This window comes from Notechis scutatus, chromosome 6, assembly GCF_049901735.1.
Source record: "Notechis scutatus isolate UNSWTSFEM ecotype Mainland chromosome 6, rNotScu1.2, whole genome shotgun sequence".
NCBI lineage: Eukaryota > Metazoa > Chordata > Lepidosauria > Squamata > Elapidae > Notechis > Notechis scutatus.
In genome coordinates, this window is record NC_142014.1 from 3473941 (window position 1) to 3490571 (window position 16631).

The 16631-nt window shown below is 50.2% G+C and overlaps 1 protein-coding gene and 1 long non-coding RNA gene across 3 annotated transcripts in view; one reads left to right on the forward strand and one right to left on the reverse strand.

The window, feature by feature from the left end:
- The window catches only part of TMEM243 (transmembrane protein 243), a 17686-nt gene extending 8229 nt beyond the window's left edge, over positions 1 to 9457 (reverse strand). Inside the window, exons 1-2 of one of the 2 annotated variants that reach the window (XM_087969186.1) lie at positions 9264 to 9457; positions 6917 to 7267 (exon numbers count right to left, since the gene is read on the reverse strand). In XM_087969186.1, coding sequence (XP_087825312.1) covers positions 6917 to 6994 — 78 coding nt within the window. In that variant the 5' untranslated portion in view covers positions 6995 to 7267; positions 9264 to 9457. Of the gene's footprint in view, positions 1 to 6916; positions 7268 to 8407; positions 8447 to 9263 lie in introns of those variants that run through there. The other variant, XM_087969187.1, reaches the window with a different exon arrangement.
- Positions 9458 to 12021: 2564 nt separating this feature from the next.
- LOC148130095 (uncharacterized) lies at positions 12022 to 16549 on the forward strand. The gene is made up of 3 exons (XR_015750247.1): positions 12022 to 13345; positions 14855 to 14910; positions 15752 to 16549. It is a non-coding gene; the product is annotated as an uncharacterized LOC148130095 (long non-coding RNA).
- Positions 16550 to 16631: the final 82 nt, after the last annotated feature.

The window sequence follows — 16631 nt, forward strand, 5'->3', positions numbered from 1 at the left end:
GCAGAGCGTTGGTGCCAGTTGGGTGACGGGGCAAAAGGGATCCCAGGCGGCATCTCAACCTGACGGGAGGCTTCCAAGATTTCAAGCAAAGGAGCCCGAGAGGCTAGGAAAGCGCTGGGAAGGCAACTGGGAAGAGGCTCACATTGAAGTGATGAACGTCATAAATAAGGACGTCTCTCTCTTCGCAATCAATGCAGCCGTCAACTCCTAAAATGTCCCTGTGGTCGTCTTAGAGTTGCCAGCAGAAAGGGAGGGGAGGCAAAGGGGTTCGAAAGAGCAGTGTGGCAGCTTGCAAACCAAAAGTGCATTCCATCAATCGTTTTTCAAAGATAGTTAACTAGGTGACGGAAGTTTCTGCCGCGCAAATCTCTTAATTGGAGAGCCTGATGGATGACTCTGGGCTATGGAGGTGTCTCATTGGAGAATATGATTTAGGACACACCCGGGGCCAAGGGTGACAAGGAATGATGTGCCTGAGAGTCAGCTACACCCAGGCAGTGCTGGACATGTTAACTTCCCATAAATCCTTTTAAAGTTTTGGAAGTTTGGCTTGAGACTCAGGATTTCAACGGGGGGTCACTACCAGAGTCCCAACAGCAGCAACGTAACTAATAATGCTTCAGGGGCCTTAAGGCCCACCAGTTGGCCTCCCTTTCCAAATGACAAAAAGGAAAGTTTGTTTGGGGACTTCAGCCCCCTTTGCAATTCCCCAGTTGGCTTCTCTTGGGTTCATCACAACCGCTACTTCAGCTTCCCTCCCTCTTTACTCCTTGGTTCCCTTCTGCTGAGAAAACCCCCCAAATTCTCCATCGCTGCTTCTTTGGCCCTTTTCCTTGCATCCTTTTTTTTAACACACACACACACACACACCCCTTTCTGCAAAGGGCTTTCCTACCGCTGGGCAGAATCCGTGGAGGACTTGTTTTAATTCTTTGCAAAGGTTACTACCAGGAGAAAAAGAAGGGAAGGGAAGGGGGCAGTTTAGAGAAAGCAGAGTTAAAACGGTTAAGTATTGTAGGTGCCAAGTGAGGAGGCTGGTCTGGGATGGAGGGGAATCTTATTTTACATCAAGAGGCGTCCGGGCAGTTAAGGGAGAAATTGATTGAAGGAGTGGGTGTTCCCATTATCCACTTTGGGAATGGGTGTCCTCACATGCCACTGTATATACGGTAGTCCTCAACTTAGGGATGGCACAGAAGAAAGTGACTTGTGACCATTTTTCACACCACCGTTGCAGCATTTCCCCTGGTCACGTGATCAACATGAAAGGCAACTGACTCGTATTTACGAGGGCGAGAGGGTCCCCCGGGGTCATGTGAATCCCCCCTTTTGCCCCCTTCTGAGAAGCAAAGTCAACGGGAGAAGCCCGGTTCACTTAATGACTGTGTGACCGACTTAACAACCGCAGGGATTCTCTTTAACCAATGGCGGCAGGAAAGGTCATGAAATGGGGCAAAACTCCACTTACCAACTGTCTTGCTTAACAACAGAAATGTTGGGCTCCGTTGTGGTCATACATTGAGAACTGGCCGTATTGGGGAAGTCCAACCGGATGCCTCTTCCCTTCCTTCCTTCTTTCCATGAAACGAATCGTAATCCGATTCAACCAGATTCCTGGGCAGCTTTTTCCTGGGAATCCGGTTGAATCGGATTATGACTCGTTTCATGGGAAGAAGGACATGAGAGCAGTGGTTCCATATTTGAGGGGCTTCTACAAAGAGGAGGTGGGGGGGTCAACTTATTCTCCAAAGGCCCTGAAAGCAGGACAAGGAGCAATGGGTGGAAACCAATCAAGGAAAGAAGCAACCTGGAACTAAGCAGAAACTTCCTAACAATGAGAACAATTAACCAGTGGAACTACTTGCCACCAGAAGCTGTAGGTTCTCCATCACTGGAGGCTTTTAAGAAGAGACTGGACAGCCATTTGTCTGGAATGGTGTAGGGTTTCCTGCCAGAGCAGGGGGGGCTGGACTAGAAGACCTCCAAGATCCCTTCCAACTCTTTTAGAGTTCTGAATTAATCAAATCTGTATAGGTAGTCCTCAAATTACAGCCATTTCTTTAGCAACTGTTCAAACTTACAACAGAGCTGGAAAAAAAAACACGAGACAACCAATTCTGACTCTTAACAACTATTGTATCTACTCCCTGCGGGCCAAATTACTCCAACTCGTCCTAAGGGAGACCGGTTGTGAGCCCCTATTTTCTTCCTTCTCCGTTTGATCCAGCCAGCCCTTTGCCCTGGGGTGGTGCCCCTTCCAGGGCATCTTTTTATCTCAACGAGTCTAGATTAGGAAAGCCACTGAAATCAGGATTAAGAAAGAAAAACAAAGTGATATTTTCCAGGACAAGTTCAAAAGACGAGGCTTCGTATTCTTAACAACTTATGAAGGGTGCCTAGAACTTCCTTTCTTCTCTTCTTGCCTTTCGTTCTTATTTCTACTCCTGTCCTGGAAGTTTGGTTTTTTCCCAATCAGTTGGAATTCCATAGAATTTATTCCCATCATCCCACCGTCCCTGCATTTCAAAACCATCCTTATCTGTTATCGCTTATAAATCCATTAAACCAGAAAACTGAGTCACTCCAACCAATTCATCCGAACGTCACACTGAACAAAAGATTGCCCAATTCTATACTTTTTTTTAAAAAAAAGGAAAAGACATTTTGAAAGTCAGAGATTATCCCACCCTATAATTACACCCTCCATCCCACATATGTGAGGTGGTATGGACACAACAGATGTTTTTCTCAGCATGAAGTTTACCCACCCCAAAATGAAATAGCCGAGGAAGGAAAAGACAAATGAATTCGGTTGCAATTTAAAAAGCACTGGGGGGGAAAAAAAATCAACTAAAAATGTCAGGGTACCAAAACTGCAAATACTGGTTTCTTCAGAGCTCTTATCAATAGAGCCTGTGCATAAACATCTCTGCACATTGCCATCCTCTTTGGTTGGGATCTGACTAGCCTCCTCTTAACGTTTTTTTTTTTGGGAAATTGCTAATGAAGGAGAATGTTTGTAGCTCGGGGTTGAAGTGTTGGGTCCTTGTTGCTCTCTGAGCTGGGTGGTTTTCTTGCAGACGTCTCATGACCCAACTAGGGAACATCATCAGCGCTAGAAGGGAGTTGTGTTTCAGAGGAGGAGGAAGGAAAAAGGAGGAGGAGGAGAACTGTGGGGTCCTTGTTGCTCTCTGAGCTTGGTGGTTTTCTTGCAGACGTCTTATGACCCAACTAGGGAACATCATCAGTGCTAGAAGGGAGTTGTGTTTCGGAGGAGGAGGAGGAAGGAAGAAGGAGGAGGAGGAGGAGGAGAACTGTGGGGTCCTTGTTGCTCTCTGAGCTTGGTGGTTTTCTTGCAGACGTTCTCATGACCCAACTAGGGAACCTCATCAGTGCTGGTGTGGAAATGGCAGTGGACACCAAGATACACCTTTTTGATCAGACATGAACTGACCCTCTCGGCTCCATGTTGTTAAGATTTACTCAAAGAAATAACTTTTAGATCAGGTCTCCAACCATGGCCCACTTTAAGACTTGTGGACTTCAACTCCCAGAATTCCCCAGCCAGCAAAGCAAAGCTGACTGAGGAATTCTGGGAGTTGAAGCCCACAAGTCTTAAAGTGGGCCAAGGTTGGAGACCTCTGCTTTAGATATTATCTGCCTAGGATTCAGACCTGGAGTCTGTCTACTTCTCACTGGGAATGGTTCACACTCACTCACACACATACACACACACACACACACACCTGAATGCCTCCAGTGCCCACTTGTGGGGAGTGGCAGTGTGAAAAGGACTTGCTCCTAACACACAAAAGACATCAGTCTCCTGAAACACACCAAGCTGGTTGGATTTTGAGCGCTGTTTGCTCCAACTTCTTTGGAGAACCTCAACCAGCAGGAGAGGAGTTGTATGCAGAACTTGCCTTCTAAGATCCATTTATGGGAAGGTCCATCCCAACGAAGGATAAACGCTTCCTCTAACAAACTCCAAACCATAAACTATATTTATTGCTAACGTCAGACTGTGTGAGAGGGAATCACAACGAAGCTGTTGCGACAAGAACATAAACCCACATCTCCATCAACACAGAAGACTTCAGTCTTCTAAAACAGTGATCCCCAACCTTTTTTACGCCGCGGCCCGGTACCGGCATCAGCTGGGCGCCGCCATCTTTTGATGGCGTGCTTCGGTGAGCTTTCTGCAGAAAAGCTCACGGGCGCTGGCGCCGCCATCTTTTTTGATGAAAAGCGTGCTTCCGGTGAGCTTTCTACCAGAAAAGCTCACGGAGCGCTGGCGCCATCTTTTTTGATGAACGTGCTTCCGGTGAGCTTTCTACCCGGAAAAGCTCACCGGAAGCACGTTTTCATCAAAAAAAGATGGCGGCGCCCAGCAAGCCAGCGGCCCGGTAGGACCTGTTCCGCGGACCGGTACCGGTCCGTGGACCGGTGGTTGGGGACCCCTGTTCTAAAACATACCAAGCTGGTTGGAGGCTTTCAGAACCGTGTGGTCCAATTTCTTTGGAGGACATCAAGAGGAGGAAGGATGAGACATCAACTAAGGATAAAAAACTTTCTCTAACAAACTCCAAAATATAAGCTACCCTGTTTCTCCAACAATACGGCCTCCCCCAATAGGAAGTCCCAGCATGTTTTATAGGCATGAAATGAAATTAAGCCGCTCCCCCCAAATTAAGGCCTATATTAAAACATGCAAAATGGGGGGGAATGGTGGGGGCTTGCTGTTAGGAAGTACTTTGTTGCACACCCGGATATGGTGCTGCCTGCGTTGACCCTGATACAAAGTGCCCCACCAATGCCGAGGTCAACATCCAAGCCGTCGCTGCCCGCCTGCCCGAAGATGCAAGGGGGAAATTAAGTCACCCGAAAAGACGGCCTAGCCATTTTTCGGGCTCAAAAAAAATAAGGCCCGGCCTTATTATGTGAGAAACACGGTATTAGCGCAATACCCGTGCTTTGCTACGAAACTATGTGGCTGGGCTTAGTTTCTGGGGAGGAAAATAAGGGGGGGGGGGGGAAATTATGTCTCTGCCTACCAGCATCCATCAGTATTCATCTGGCTAGTGTCCTGTCAGTGTGTGAGAGAGTGGAGGGCTGTTTGGAAACTAAAAGAGTATTTGCTGGGTAAGCAAGAAGACAGCAAGGAGCCTGGGCGTGGCTTAGTGCAACTGTTCTGTACTAAAGCTGCTTGGTGCTGCTGTGAAACTGAAATTGAAACTCCTCGGCTTGTGTTTTGCATTTGGAAGAGATTTCTTTTTTCAGGTGGGGAGGGGGAATAGAACTCCTTAGCATCAGAGCGTGTTAATAATAATATAGGAAATACTCCGAATACTCTGATGGTCATTTCAAAGAATCCTTCCTTAGTGAGCACCTAGAAGCCAGGAGGAGGCTACGTGCCAGATTTCAAGTTTGTAAGCTTTACGGTTCTGGAGATTTTGTGATGATGCGTGAGGGGTATGTTTTGCTTTTCTATATATATATATAGATTTATTGCACAGCCCATGACTGACCAGGGCAAATTGTAAGAAAACTCCATGTAAACTAAAGTCTAGCATGTCATACTTGAATTTAAGCCAGAGGTTTAATCTCCCTCTCCTGGCTAATAATAATAATAAATAATAATAATAATAATAATAATAATAATAATAATAATAATAATAATAATAATAATAATAAGGGAGGAGGGGGAGGAGAGAAAGAAGCAGCAGCAGCAAGAAAAAACCACAAAGTACCAGGACTTACAAATTGAAGTTGAGCGACTTTGGAAAAAGAAACGGTGTGTGATCCAAATTGTGATTGGAGCCCTTGGAGCAATACCTAAAGGGCTGCCTCGCTATTTGGAAATCCTGAATTTATCAGACTTGAATACCTGATTCTACAAAAAACCACCCTACTTGGAACAGCTTATATCCTCCAATGCTACCTGAGCAATTCCTAGGTCCTTATTTAGGACTCGAGCTGTTGAGCTCCCAACCAGCCCCAAAGGCTGTGAATCTCACTGATGATATAATAATAATAATAATAATAATAATAATAATAATAATAATAATAATAATAATAATAATAATAATAATAATAATATCATCATCATCTTGGAAAGTTTTTTGAAATAATCCCGTTAAACCCAAGGACATGCCACCCTTTGATCTCTCCCAACTAAGAGATTGTGCAATGCAAAAGAGCTCTTTCTAGGAGGGGACCCCAAACGGAGTCAGCCAGGGCTTTCAAGGCTAAAGGCCTGCCGTTGTGTGTGTGTGTTACACAATCACAGCATTGCTCCATCACACTCCCAAGAAAGGCTCACCCGCCCACGTGCCTGAGGCCCAGCGTGCTTGGAAAACTCTGTCAAGGCTCATCCTAAACGCAACCTCCATTGTCACAAAGCGGAGCAGAAGCTGCCATTTTGGCAAAGGGGCACAAAGCCCCCACCCCACCCCAGGACGACCGCAGCCCTCTGCAAAGCTGGCTGGGGAATTCTGGGAGTTGAAGTCCTCCAAGGCTTCAAGTGGCCAAGGTTGGAGACCCCTGGGATAGACTGCAAGTCCTTCCCTGGAAGGCCACAGACCCATCGGACCTGGGCAGCTTTAAGACGGGCGGAGTTAGAATCACAGAGTTGGAAGGGGCCTTGGAGGTCTTCTAGTCCAGCCCCCTGCCTGGGCAGGAAACCCTGCACCAACTTCAGACCGATGGTTCCCCGACCTCTTCTTAGAAACCTCCACTCTTGGAGCATCCACAACGGCTGGAGGCAACTTCCGCTCCACCGATTCATTGCTCCGACCGTCAGGAAGCGTCCAACTCCCAGGCTTCCTGGCTGGGGGTTCTGGGAGCTGGAAGCCATGTTTCCCCAAAAAATATTTTATGGTTGCCCAGAGAGCGAGAGCAGCTCCTTCCCCATTACCCTCGGCGACGTCTCTCCAAAAAGAGGCCGGTTATCCAAGCCTCTGGTCCCGTAGGTCCTGGTGGTGAAGTCCTCCATGGTGTCCCTGCCCAGGCGGCGGCTTCTCCGGCTTCTCCGGCAGGCCCGGTCGGAAGCGTCTCCAAAGAGAGTCCGGCCTCCTTCCCAAGAGGGTTCCTGAAGGGCCCCGGGGGCAGTCGGCGCATCGGGTGGGGCGAGGGGCGGGGGGGGGGCAGTCGGCCCCTAGGAGAAGGGCATCCCGCCTGGAGCGCCGGCTGCAGCTGCTGCGGTTCAAGGCCGCCAGTGACCGGGGCCTCCCCTCCACGCCTCGGCTCTGCTCCTCATGATCGGCGGCTGCGGAGAGAAAGAAGAGAGCGGCCCTCAGAAGGGGCCCAGGACTCCCCCAAGCCATTCAGGCGGCCCGTTTGGTCAAGGCTCGGGGAGGCCCCCCCCTGAGACCATTAATGTCCCATCCTCCCCGCGAAGGTCCCCTCCTGATCCTCCCAGGCACAAGAGGAAGAGGATGGGCGTTGCAGAGCCAGGAGAGATTGCGGATCTGGGACCATGGCCTGGATTTCTTCCCCCGAAATAATATTATTCAAGGTTATAACAAAAGAGGGAGGGAGGGAGGGAGGGAGGGAGGGGATGAGTAGAAGGAAGGAAGGAAAACAGGAGGAGAAAGGGGAAGGAAGGAAGGGAAGGAAAAGGAAGGAGGAAGGAAGGAAGGAAGGGGATGAGTAGAAGGAAGGAAGGAAAATGGGAGGGAAGGAGGGAGGGTGATAGTAGGTATGTAGAGAAATGAGAGAAAGAAATGATAGATGGAAAATAGAGAAAGGAAGGAAGGGGGTGAGTAGAAGAAAGGAAGGAAAACAGGAGAAAGGGAAGGAAGGAAGGAAGGAAGGAAGGAAGGAAGGAAGGAAGGAAGGAAGGAAGGAAGGAAGGAAGGAAGGAAGGAAGGAAGGAAGGAAGGAAGGGAAGGGGATGAGTAGAAGAAAGGAAGGAAAACAGGAGAAAGGGAAGGAAGGAAGGAAGGAAGGAAGGAAGGAAGGAAGGAAGGAAGGAAGGAAGGAAGGAAGGGGATGAGTAGAAGAAAGGAAGGAAAACAGTAGAAAGGGAAGGAAGGAAGTAATAAAGAAAGAAAAAGAAAGAAAGAAAGAGAGAAAGAGAAAGAGAGAGAAAGAAAGAAAGAAAAAGAGAAAGAAAGAGAAAGAGAAAGAGAGAAAGAAAGAGAAAGAAAAGAGAAAAGAGAAAGAAAGAAAAAGAGAAAGAAAGAAAGAAAAAGAAAGAAAAAAAAGAAAGAAAGAAAGAAAGAAAGAAAGAAAGAAAGAAAGAAAGAAAGAAAGAAAGAAGGAAGGAAGGAGGAAGGAAGCTTGGCAGGCTCTCCCTGCCCGCAAACACCCCGTCCATTGGAGCCCTTTCCCACGAGCCTCGCCAGGGCTTGGAACTTTTCCTCTCCCTCCTTCCTTCTACCCGCTGCACTGACTAGCCGGCTACATCAACGCCAAGCCGGCTGGGGGGGAGGCGACTCTGCCTCGCCTTCCTCCGGGGCGGGACTCGGGGCCCGAAAGGCGGGTCAGGAGGGGCGAGCGAGGTGTGGACGCCGCGGAATCCCCGGCGCTTTCCCGGGAAGGCTGCCCGCCCCGCAGCCGGCCCTGCAGCAGCCCAGCATCGGAGCAGGGAGCGGCCGGTCCAGGGCGGGGGGTCTGCGGGTTGCAGGGGAAGAAGCCGGGTTCGGTTCCGGGAAGCCTCCCGAGCTGAAGCAGCGGCGCTTCTGCATTTGCCCCGACCGGCACGGAGCGCCTCCTCCGGGGCCTCCTGGGATGGGGAAGGGCGCCCGCTTGCCTCCTCCTCCTCCTCCTCCTCCTCCTGCTAGCCGGCTCGCCCGAGGTTACCTGGGCGGCTTCCTCCGGCGCTTGGCCGTCCGGTGCCGATGTCAAACAAGCGAAGCCCCGCCAACTCTCCCTCCGCCCCGCTGCCTGCCTGGGGACCGTCCGCCGGCCAGGAGCCTCCTTAAGCGGCCGAGTTGGAAGGGTCCTCCGAGGTCTTCTAGTCCAGCCCCGCTCAGGCGGGAGCCCCCCCACTCCCCCGAGGCCATTTCCAGCCTCTTCCTGAAACCTCCAGCGGTGGAGACCCCCCCACACTCCGCTCCACGCCTTCCCCAGCCGCCGGGGAGAGCAGCGCCAAGGCCCCGGCCAAAGAGAGAGGCTGCCCCGCGCCCGGCTTCCCAGCGCCGGATCGGCCGCCCCCCCCCCGCCCCCGAAAGCCGAACCTGCCCGGGAGAGTCGCCCCCGCACCGTTCCCAAGAGGAACCCCGGAGAGGAGCCCCCCTCCCCCCGGCGCGCTTCCCCACCTCCTGCCGCTGCCGGCCGAGCTGCTGGTGCGAGGAGGCGGCGGCGGCGGCGGCGGCCCAGGGAGCGCGACTCGTCTGCCGCAAGCGCCTGCCCTCCGCCCGGCCGGCCGCCCGCCCGCTCGCTCGCTCTGGGCCGCTGTCGCAAAGAGCCCCGCTGCGCCGCCGCTCCTGCCTCCTTGCCCGGCCCGCCCATCCGCCCCGCGTCGCCAATCCCGGCGCAGGGAGCCCGGCGCCACCTGGGCTGCCCGACCTGGGGACGCCGCCTCCGCCTCGCCCCGGCAGCCGCTCGCTTTTCTCTCCCGAACCGGGGCCGCGAGGGGGAGCCTCCCGGTCCGGGCGCAGTCTACCTGCGCGGGTAGGGAAAGAAGGAGGCCGCGGCGGGCGCTTGGTCGCCCCCCGCGCCCCGCGCCCCGCGCCCCGCGGGGATCCTGAGCAGGTTGCGGTTGGCTTTGGCGTTGGCTTGCGGGGCTGCGTGGATCGGACAGCTGCAGAGATGCCGGGAGTAGCTACACCCAGGAGCAGGAGCAGCTCCTCCTGGCCTGGAGGGGCTTCTCCGAAGGTCCTGTGAGGAGCTCCGTCCGTCCCAGCGTGAAGGCCCCTGGGGGCTCCTTAAAGGGCTCGGCCAGAAGAAACCACAACTGGCAACAAGCCTTGATGGGCCACCCAGAGACCATCAGGGTCCTGGCAGCAAAAATCCTGAACGGAGCGCGAAGCAGACCTGAACCCCCGGTTGGAAGGGAAATCCCAGATCTGGCTCAAGGTCCAAGCTGGAGGAAAGAGGGAAGAAGGTCCCTTTCCCGATGAAGCAGAACCAGCAGGGTTGGGGGTCCCGGGGCAGCTGACTAAGGGGGGTTACACCCTCTGGATTCCAATGGGGTCAGGTAGGGGTCACGGCTGGCTCTATAGGCAAAGGGGGAAGATGCAAACCCGAGCTGTTTGCCTGGGTTAATCTTGTCCAGCTTTTTGGTTGGTTGCTTATCTGGCGTTTCTGTCTGGCCCAGCCTTTCTGAACAGCCGGCCTCCTCAGTCTCTGCTTGGGGCAGGGAAACGGGGGATGGGCTCTGCCTCCCTTAAGGGTCTCTCCCCCCAACATTTCTCCTTTAGAGGAAATATTCTGCCTTTTAATATCCCCCAAAATATTTCATCCCCACACAACCAATGGCTAGTTTCCCATATCTCCTAACCCTCTTTAGCAGTCTCACCTGGATTTTTGGATGTCATACAGGGTGTAAGTTTATCTTGGGGGATATTTCTGCTGCTTTCTGCAGTGCATATATAGGTAGTCCTCAATTTGTAACAGTGACCATTCAAAGTTACAATGGCACTGGACAAAAAGGGCCTTGGGACCATTTTCCACCCTCCCACCTGGTGCAGCATCCCCTTGGTCACCTGGTTTGCATTCAGACCCTTGGCACCTGTACGACGGTGTCAGTGTCCTGGGATCATCCTATTTTGCGACCTCCTGTCATGCAAAGTCGTTGAGAAAGCCAGATTCACTTAACGACTATGTGACTAATTTAACTGAGGCGATTTGCTTAACAAAAATGCGGAGAGAAAAGTCGTACAACGGGGCAAAACTCACTCAACATCGTCTGCACAGCCCCATCAGAGGAACAATTTCTGACTCGGCTCCCATTTTAGCGACCAAAAGGGGGGGAAAAGTGTCACGTTTTGAAAAGTTCCAGAACCTGGAAACTCCTTGAGATCTTTTTTTTTTTTTTTTTTTTGTAAAAAGTTATTTTTTATATACAACAAATTCCATTCCATTTCAATCGTGTGTTGATTAGGTACATATTTCAATTACTTAACCATTATTAATAATATTCCTCTTATTCAACTTAACAATACAACAATCACATCCCCATGTATATAGTATAAATGAGAGCCAATATATCTATTACAGTCGTTTCTTTCATTGCTCTGTGAATCCATCCAATCCCTTTTGATTTGTTCTGTTTTCTATCCATTGATAAAACAAAATCCCATACCACAGAATACTCAGATTCTTCTTTTTCTTTCATTTCCAGTGTTCAATCTATTCATTTCTGCACATTCAAATATTTTTTTTTCAATTATCTTCCCCCTCTTCCAGTTTCGGGCAAATAGAAACTCCTTGAGCTCTTGAGGGCCCAGATCCTCCTCCTGCCGAACTTCTAGTTGCTTGAGAAGCTCCTCGTAAGCCCTTCAAGGGCTCCTTTTCCTGGCGTGGAGGATATTATTCAGCCCCCTTATGGGGGATTGAAGTGCTTTGGATCAGACTGACGGAGCCCGTGGAGAAAGGAACAGGCGGTCTGACAGGTAGGGAAAAACCCCAAATATGAAAGGCTGGCCGGCTTTTTCAAATAAACAACTGCAGTGTTTCCTGTGTTTGACCAGCACTTCATCCAGTCTGTTTGAGGGCCACTCCAGATTAGGATCAAGTAATGGTTGTAGATTATTAAAATACTTTCATGTGGCCAGGAAAGAAACCAGTTTGGTAGGAAAAGAAACCAGTTTGCGAGAAGTGTTCTCTGAGCTCTGGAAAAATAGGAAACTCTTAAAATTTACTGGAGGATAAAATCATTCCTTAATAGGAACGTCCCTGGAATGTCTCCATGGCCGGCCGGCCGCCTGCTACACTCCCAACGTCTTTTTAACAAAAGGTTTTCCTTCTTTCCAATCCAGTGGAATGAAGGAGGAAAAGGACTTGAGGGCAACTTTTCCAAACCTGGTTATTGTTAGGGAGGAGAAGCCAGCAAGGAGGAGGGAGGGGAGGAGCAGCCCACAATGGTGCCAGGTCTTCTTTGTCGGCCTCCTCCTCTCCAAACTTAAGGGAGGTGAGCCTTTTGTTATCAACACGAAGCCTTCATCTGGTTTTTTCATCTGGCTGAAGAATTCTGGGAATTGAAGTCCACCGGTCATTTGCCCGCCCTGGATTAGAGTCTCTTCTAACCCTGATGATGCTGCCTAGCTGGGACATGAAACCACCCAGCTCAGAAAGGCCATCGTTCAACCTGCAGATCTTGTTCTCTTCTCTTGGAACCTTTGTGGGCGTCAAATACTTCTGAGAGTTGCAAGCAAGTGGGAGAAATCTGCATATAGGCAAACCTCAACCGAGGAGCCACTGTTTCTTCCTGCACAAAAGGCCTCATCTGGGTCAGATATAAACCTCCAGGGTAGCTGGATAGAAAATAGCCCAAGAAAGTGAGCCAAAAAATGATACAGCTCATAGGGATGGATACCTCGGATCAAACAAAGGTCAACACACCCTACTGGGAAACCTCCAAGAGCAGCTAGAACGGACCATGACAAGCTAGGGCTGATGGTGTTCCCTAGCTGGGTCATGGAACGTCTGCAAGGAAACCACTAAGCTCAGAGAGCACCAAGGTCCCCTCAGTCCTCCTCTTCCTCCCCCCCCCACTCCCTTTTAGCGCTGATGGTGTTCCCTAGTTGGGTCATGAAACGTCTGCAAGAAAACCATCAAGCTCAGAGACCCCCAAGGACCCCACAGTCTCCATCATCCTCCCAAACCCCACTCCTTTCCGGCACTGATGGGGTTCCCTAGTTGGGTCATGAAACGCCTGCAAGTAAACCACCAAACTCCGAGAGCACCAAAGATCACGCAGTCCTCCTCTTCCATTCTGCAAACCCCACTTCCTTCTGGCACTGATGGTGTTCCCTAGTTGGGTCATGAAACGTCCACAAGGAAACCACCAAGCTCAGAGAGCACCGAAGACCCCCACAGTTCAACCCCGAGCGAAAAATATTCTTTTTTGGCCTCCATTCTTTAGCAGAAATAAGTGGGGGTGCAAGGGACCCCCCAAATCAGCCAACATGAGCAGACCTCACCAAAGCCACTGGAATAACCTCGATGCCACTTCAACGGCAGGCAAGATCCAGAGTAAGATTCAGGCAAGGAAGGGGATAGAGAAGGAAACCAGGTTGATACGTGAATTTAAAACAAGCTCTCTCTGTTCAATCTGCTATCTCTCTTGACAGTTCCTAAAGAAAGAAGCCACTGAATACAGTCAAGGACAAGCTGTTTTTACCCTGAATCAGGCCAAGTTTGTTGCTCCTAATAAGGTAAGCAGGAAGAGGATGTAGTGGTGACTCTAACCAGCTTAGTAAGTTGCTTGCTTTCTTGCAAAGCTTGGTCGATTCCTCCCAGAAAACCCTTTCTTGTTACAGATCAATAAAAACCCCAAAGCTGCCCTTTATAGGTGTTTGTAGTTAATTTGGGGTAAAGGGGAAAGTTTTTCCAACCTTGCTCATAGCTTACTACTAGTAGTTGTAATTCCATTCACATACATCAAAGGTGCACAACAGAAAGCAGAAAGAACTACACCCTTCCTTACCACAGTACTGTTATTTTTGCAAAACAACTCTATTTATATCTACAGAAAAGTTTCCTTTGTACAGCTGCATCTAACAAGATGTTCATCAAAGGAGCTGGAGAACATGTGATGTGTAAAATAAAAACAATAGGAAAAATAACCAAAATAATTACCCCCAAAGAGTATTTTCTACGTTTTAAGTAGCCCAACCAGAGTTAATTTCTAAAGCAGAAAAAGATACAAGTTACAAACTGTGTCTAGATGGAGTTTGAATCCTTGAGGGGAAAAATGGTGTATCCAAAATAAGCTTTGTTAATGAAATAAATTGGTTTAAACAGGATCCCTTTTTCCTCTTAATCTTCATCCATTAAAATAGGCAACGCAGTGAGTCTAGAGTGGCAATCTTTGAATAGCACCATTGATTTCAGCATTATCAACTCTGGAACAAGATGTTAGGATTTTGCTCTGTATGGATGACAATGGCTTAACTGTCATGGAACTCCGTAAACTGTAGTTTTGTGAATTTTCTAAGTAAACCCATTCAAATGCTCCTCCCAGATAGCCTTCCCCAGATTCCTTGGGGGGGGGGGGCGAAGACACCAGTACTAGAGACGATTTTTCCCTCTCATTTTCTCATCTGAATTGTTCCTTTTGTGAGAATTTATGGTGGCTATGAAATTGATGGGTTAAAAAAAAGATCTGTACCACTCATAGCCCCGGAGAACTATAGCAAAGCCCAAGTCCTTTATTTTCCACTATTTATTGTCATAATTTTAAGTCACATTTTGAGGGAGCCAACAGTTTGCTGTATCCCCATGTTGATTTAGGCAACTCCTGTTAAGGAACCTTAGCTGAACAAGTTTTGTAAATACATGGGATTTTTAACTCGCACGTGGAAAAAACAATTTAAAACCTGTATGTAAAGTCAACCGCACCTAAACCCGAACTGTTGATTCTTTAAAAGAAAAATCAAACCCTTCTTGCTTAAAGTCAGTGCAAACATCAGGGGCCTTGATCTCTCCATGCCAAGAGATTATTTTGATTTACTGATATGGAGGCTCGTGGCAAAACCTGCCAAATCCACTTGGAGCTCAAAGTCTAGTGACAAACAACCGGATTTCAGGAAGGCTCCTGAGTTTACATTTTGAAGAGTTATGTAAGACCAACCAACCATACCTGGTTTAATCCTTTGGGGATGTTCTACACACGATTGCCTTTGTTTTCCTTTTCCTTTCCCCCCACCCCTAAAACAGATCCAGGAGGACTCGCCGTTTCCAGAGGGCCGGGAGAATTTCACTCACTGGAAAAGCCGCATCTTCAGGGTGGAACTCCAGGCGATGATGATTCCACGGGAGAAGCCACGACAGTTGAAAAAAGGGTTGAAAGGGAGGACATCTCCTCCTCCTCTTTTATCCAGGGGGAGAGAGAGAGAGAGAGAGGCCCAAAGGTGCCTTTTTTCCCCCCAAGAGGCAGCTGGACTTTCTGGTTCTTCTTTGAAGAGGTTTCGCTTCTCATCCCAGAAGCTGCTTCAGTTCTGTTTGTCTTCATCCTTTCCACCATCGCTTTGATGGTCTAGGCCAGCCTTTCCCCACTTCTCAACTGAAAATCGGTCACTTAATGACGGCTACTGAGTCACAAGGGTCCAACCCAGAGTAACTTACGGCCCACTTTCAAGGTTCCAGGGGCTGAAACCCTCCCACTCCCCTGCCAATGTAGACATGCGATCGGCGGGGGGGACTCAGCCGGTCAGGTGAACCGGTTGTTAAATTTACGTCTGGTTCGCCAAACCGGTAGTTGAACCGACCGGATGGTCCCGCCCACCCTGCCCCTCCCCAGAGTCCCCATGCAGCACATTTTGGATGCAGGTAAGGGCGGGGTCTGCGTGGAGGCTCTGGGATTGGGGAAAATGGGCCGAACTGGAAGTACCGGAAGTCCAGAAACGGGCCTGTTTCCGGCTTCTGAAGGGCCTCCAGACCCTGGGGAAGGCGAAAAACAGCCCTCCTGGAAGTTCCGGTAGGCCACGCCCACCATGGCCACGCCCACCCAGCAACTGGGCAGCGAACCGGTTGCTGGGATTTTTGAATCCCGCCCCTGCACGGGATCCCAGCGGGTCTGTATTTACGGCCCTTTGCACGTGACGGCAACCTAAGGTGTTCAAACTGGTCTTTCTTTCAGGTTTGTGGTTCGGAAACTGCCGGTCCCTGCCCTCGTGGGACGGGAAAGCAAAGCAATAAGCCCTCCCAGGAGGGAAATGTCCCTTCATGGATGGAGGCAACTATCCTGGGGGGGGGGAGAGGTTCCCCCCCCCAGGAGGGGCTCCAGCACGAGACTGAAACCTTGGAAGGCTCCTGGGGGCCGACCCAGGTTGCACCCTGCCACGTAGCTGCTGGCCACGTGACCAAACTTCAAACACTCCACAACCGGTTCCTATTTATGATGGCCGCAGTGTTCCGGGGTCCCCTGATCCCCTTTGACCACCAAGGTCAATGAGGAAGCCAGACTCACTTAACAACCATGTCACTAATTTAACAACTGCCAGGATTCATTGAGCCAACGGGGGCAAAACCTGCCTTAAATGTCTCACCTAGCAGCCGAGATTTGAGGCTCAATGAAGTGAAGGACTGCCTGCATTTCATTATGATGCTGGCTTACGCTGTTTCGGGGCCGGTTTCCTGGCCCTGTGCTTCCTTGCAAGGGGACCCCGAGGAAGGTGGTTTTAAGGAATCGCGGGATTTGAGGGTGGGGTCCTTTCATGCTGTGTCCAAACTCTGCCTTAAGGGGCTGCAGTGGGTGCCGGCCTCCCTCAGCATTGGGGGCCAGACTCTTCGGCCGGGATGGTCTGCGAGGAAGGGGCCCCCTCTGCCCCTAAGCCTTCTGCCCTAAAAGGCTTTCCTCCCCCACTAATCTCCTTCCCTGCCAGTTTGCGGCTTCTTCCTAATTTTCCTTTCCAGTTCTGTGTTCTCTGCGTTGTTGCTTCCCCCGGTTTCTGTCCCCATAAAAGCCGGGCTGTATCGTCTGTATTGTTCTGTTCCTCCAGCATACAAAGCAGGGTTGC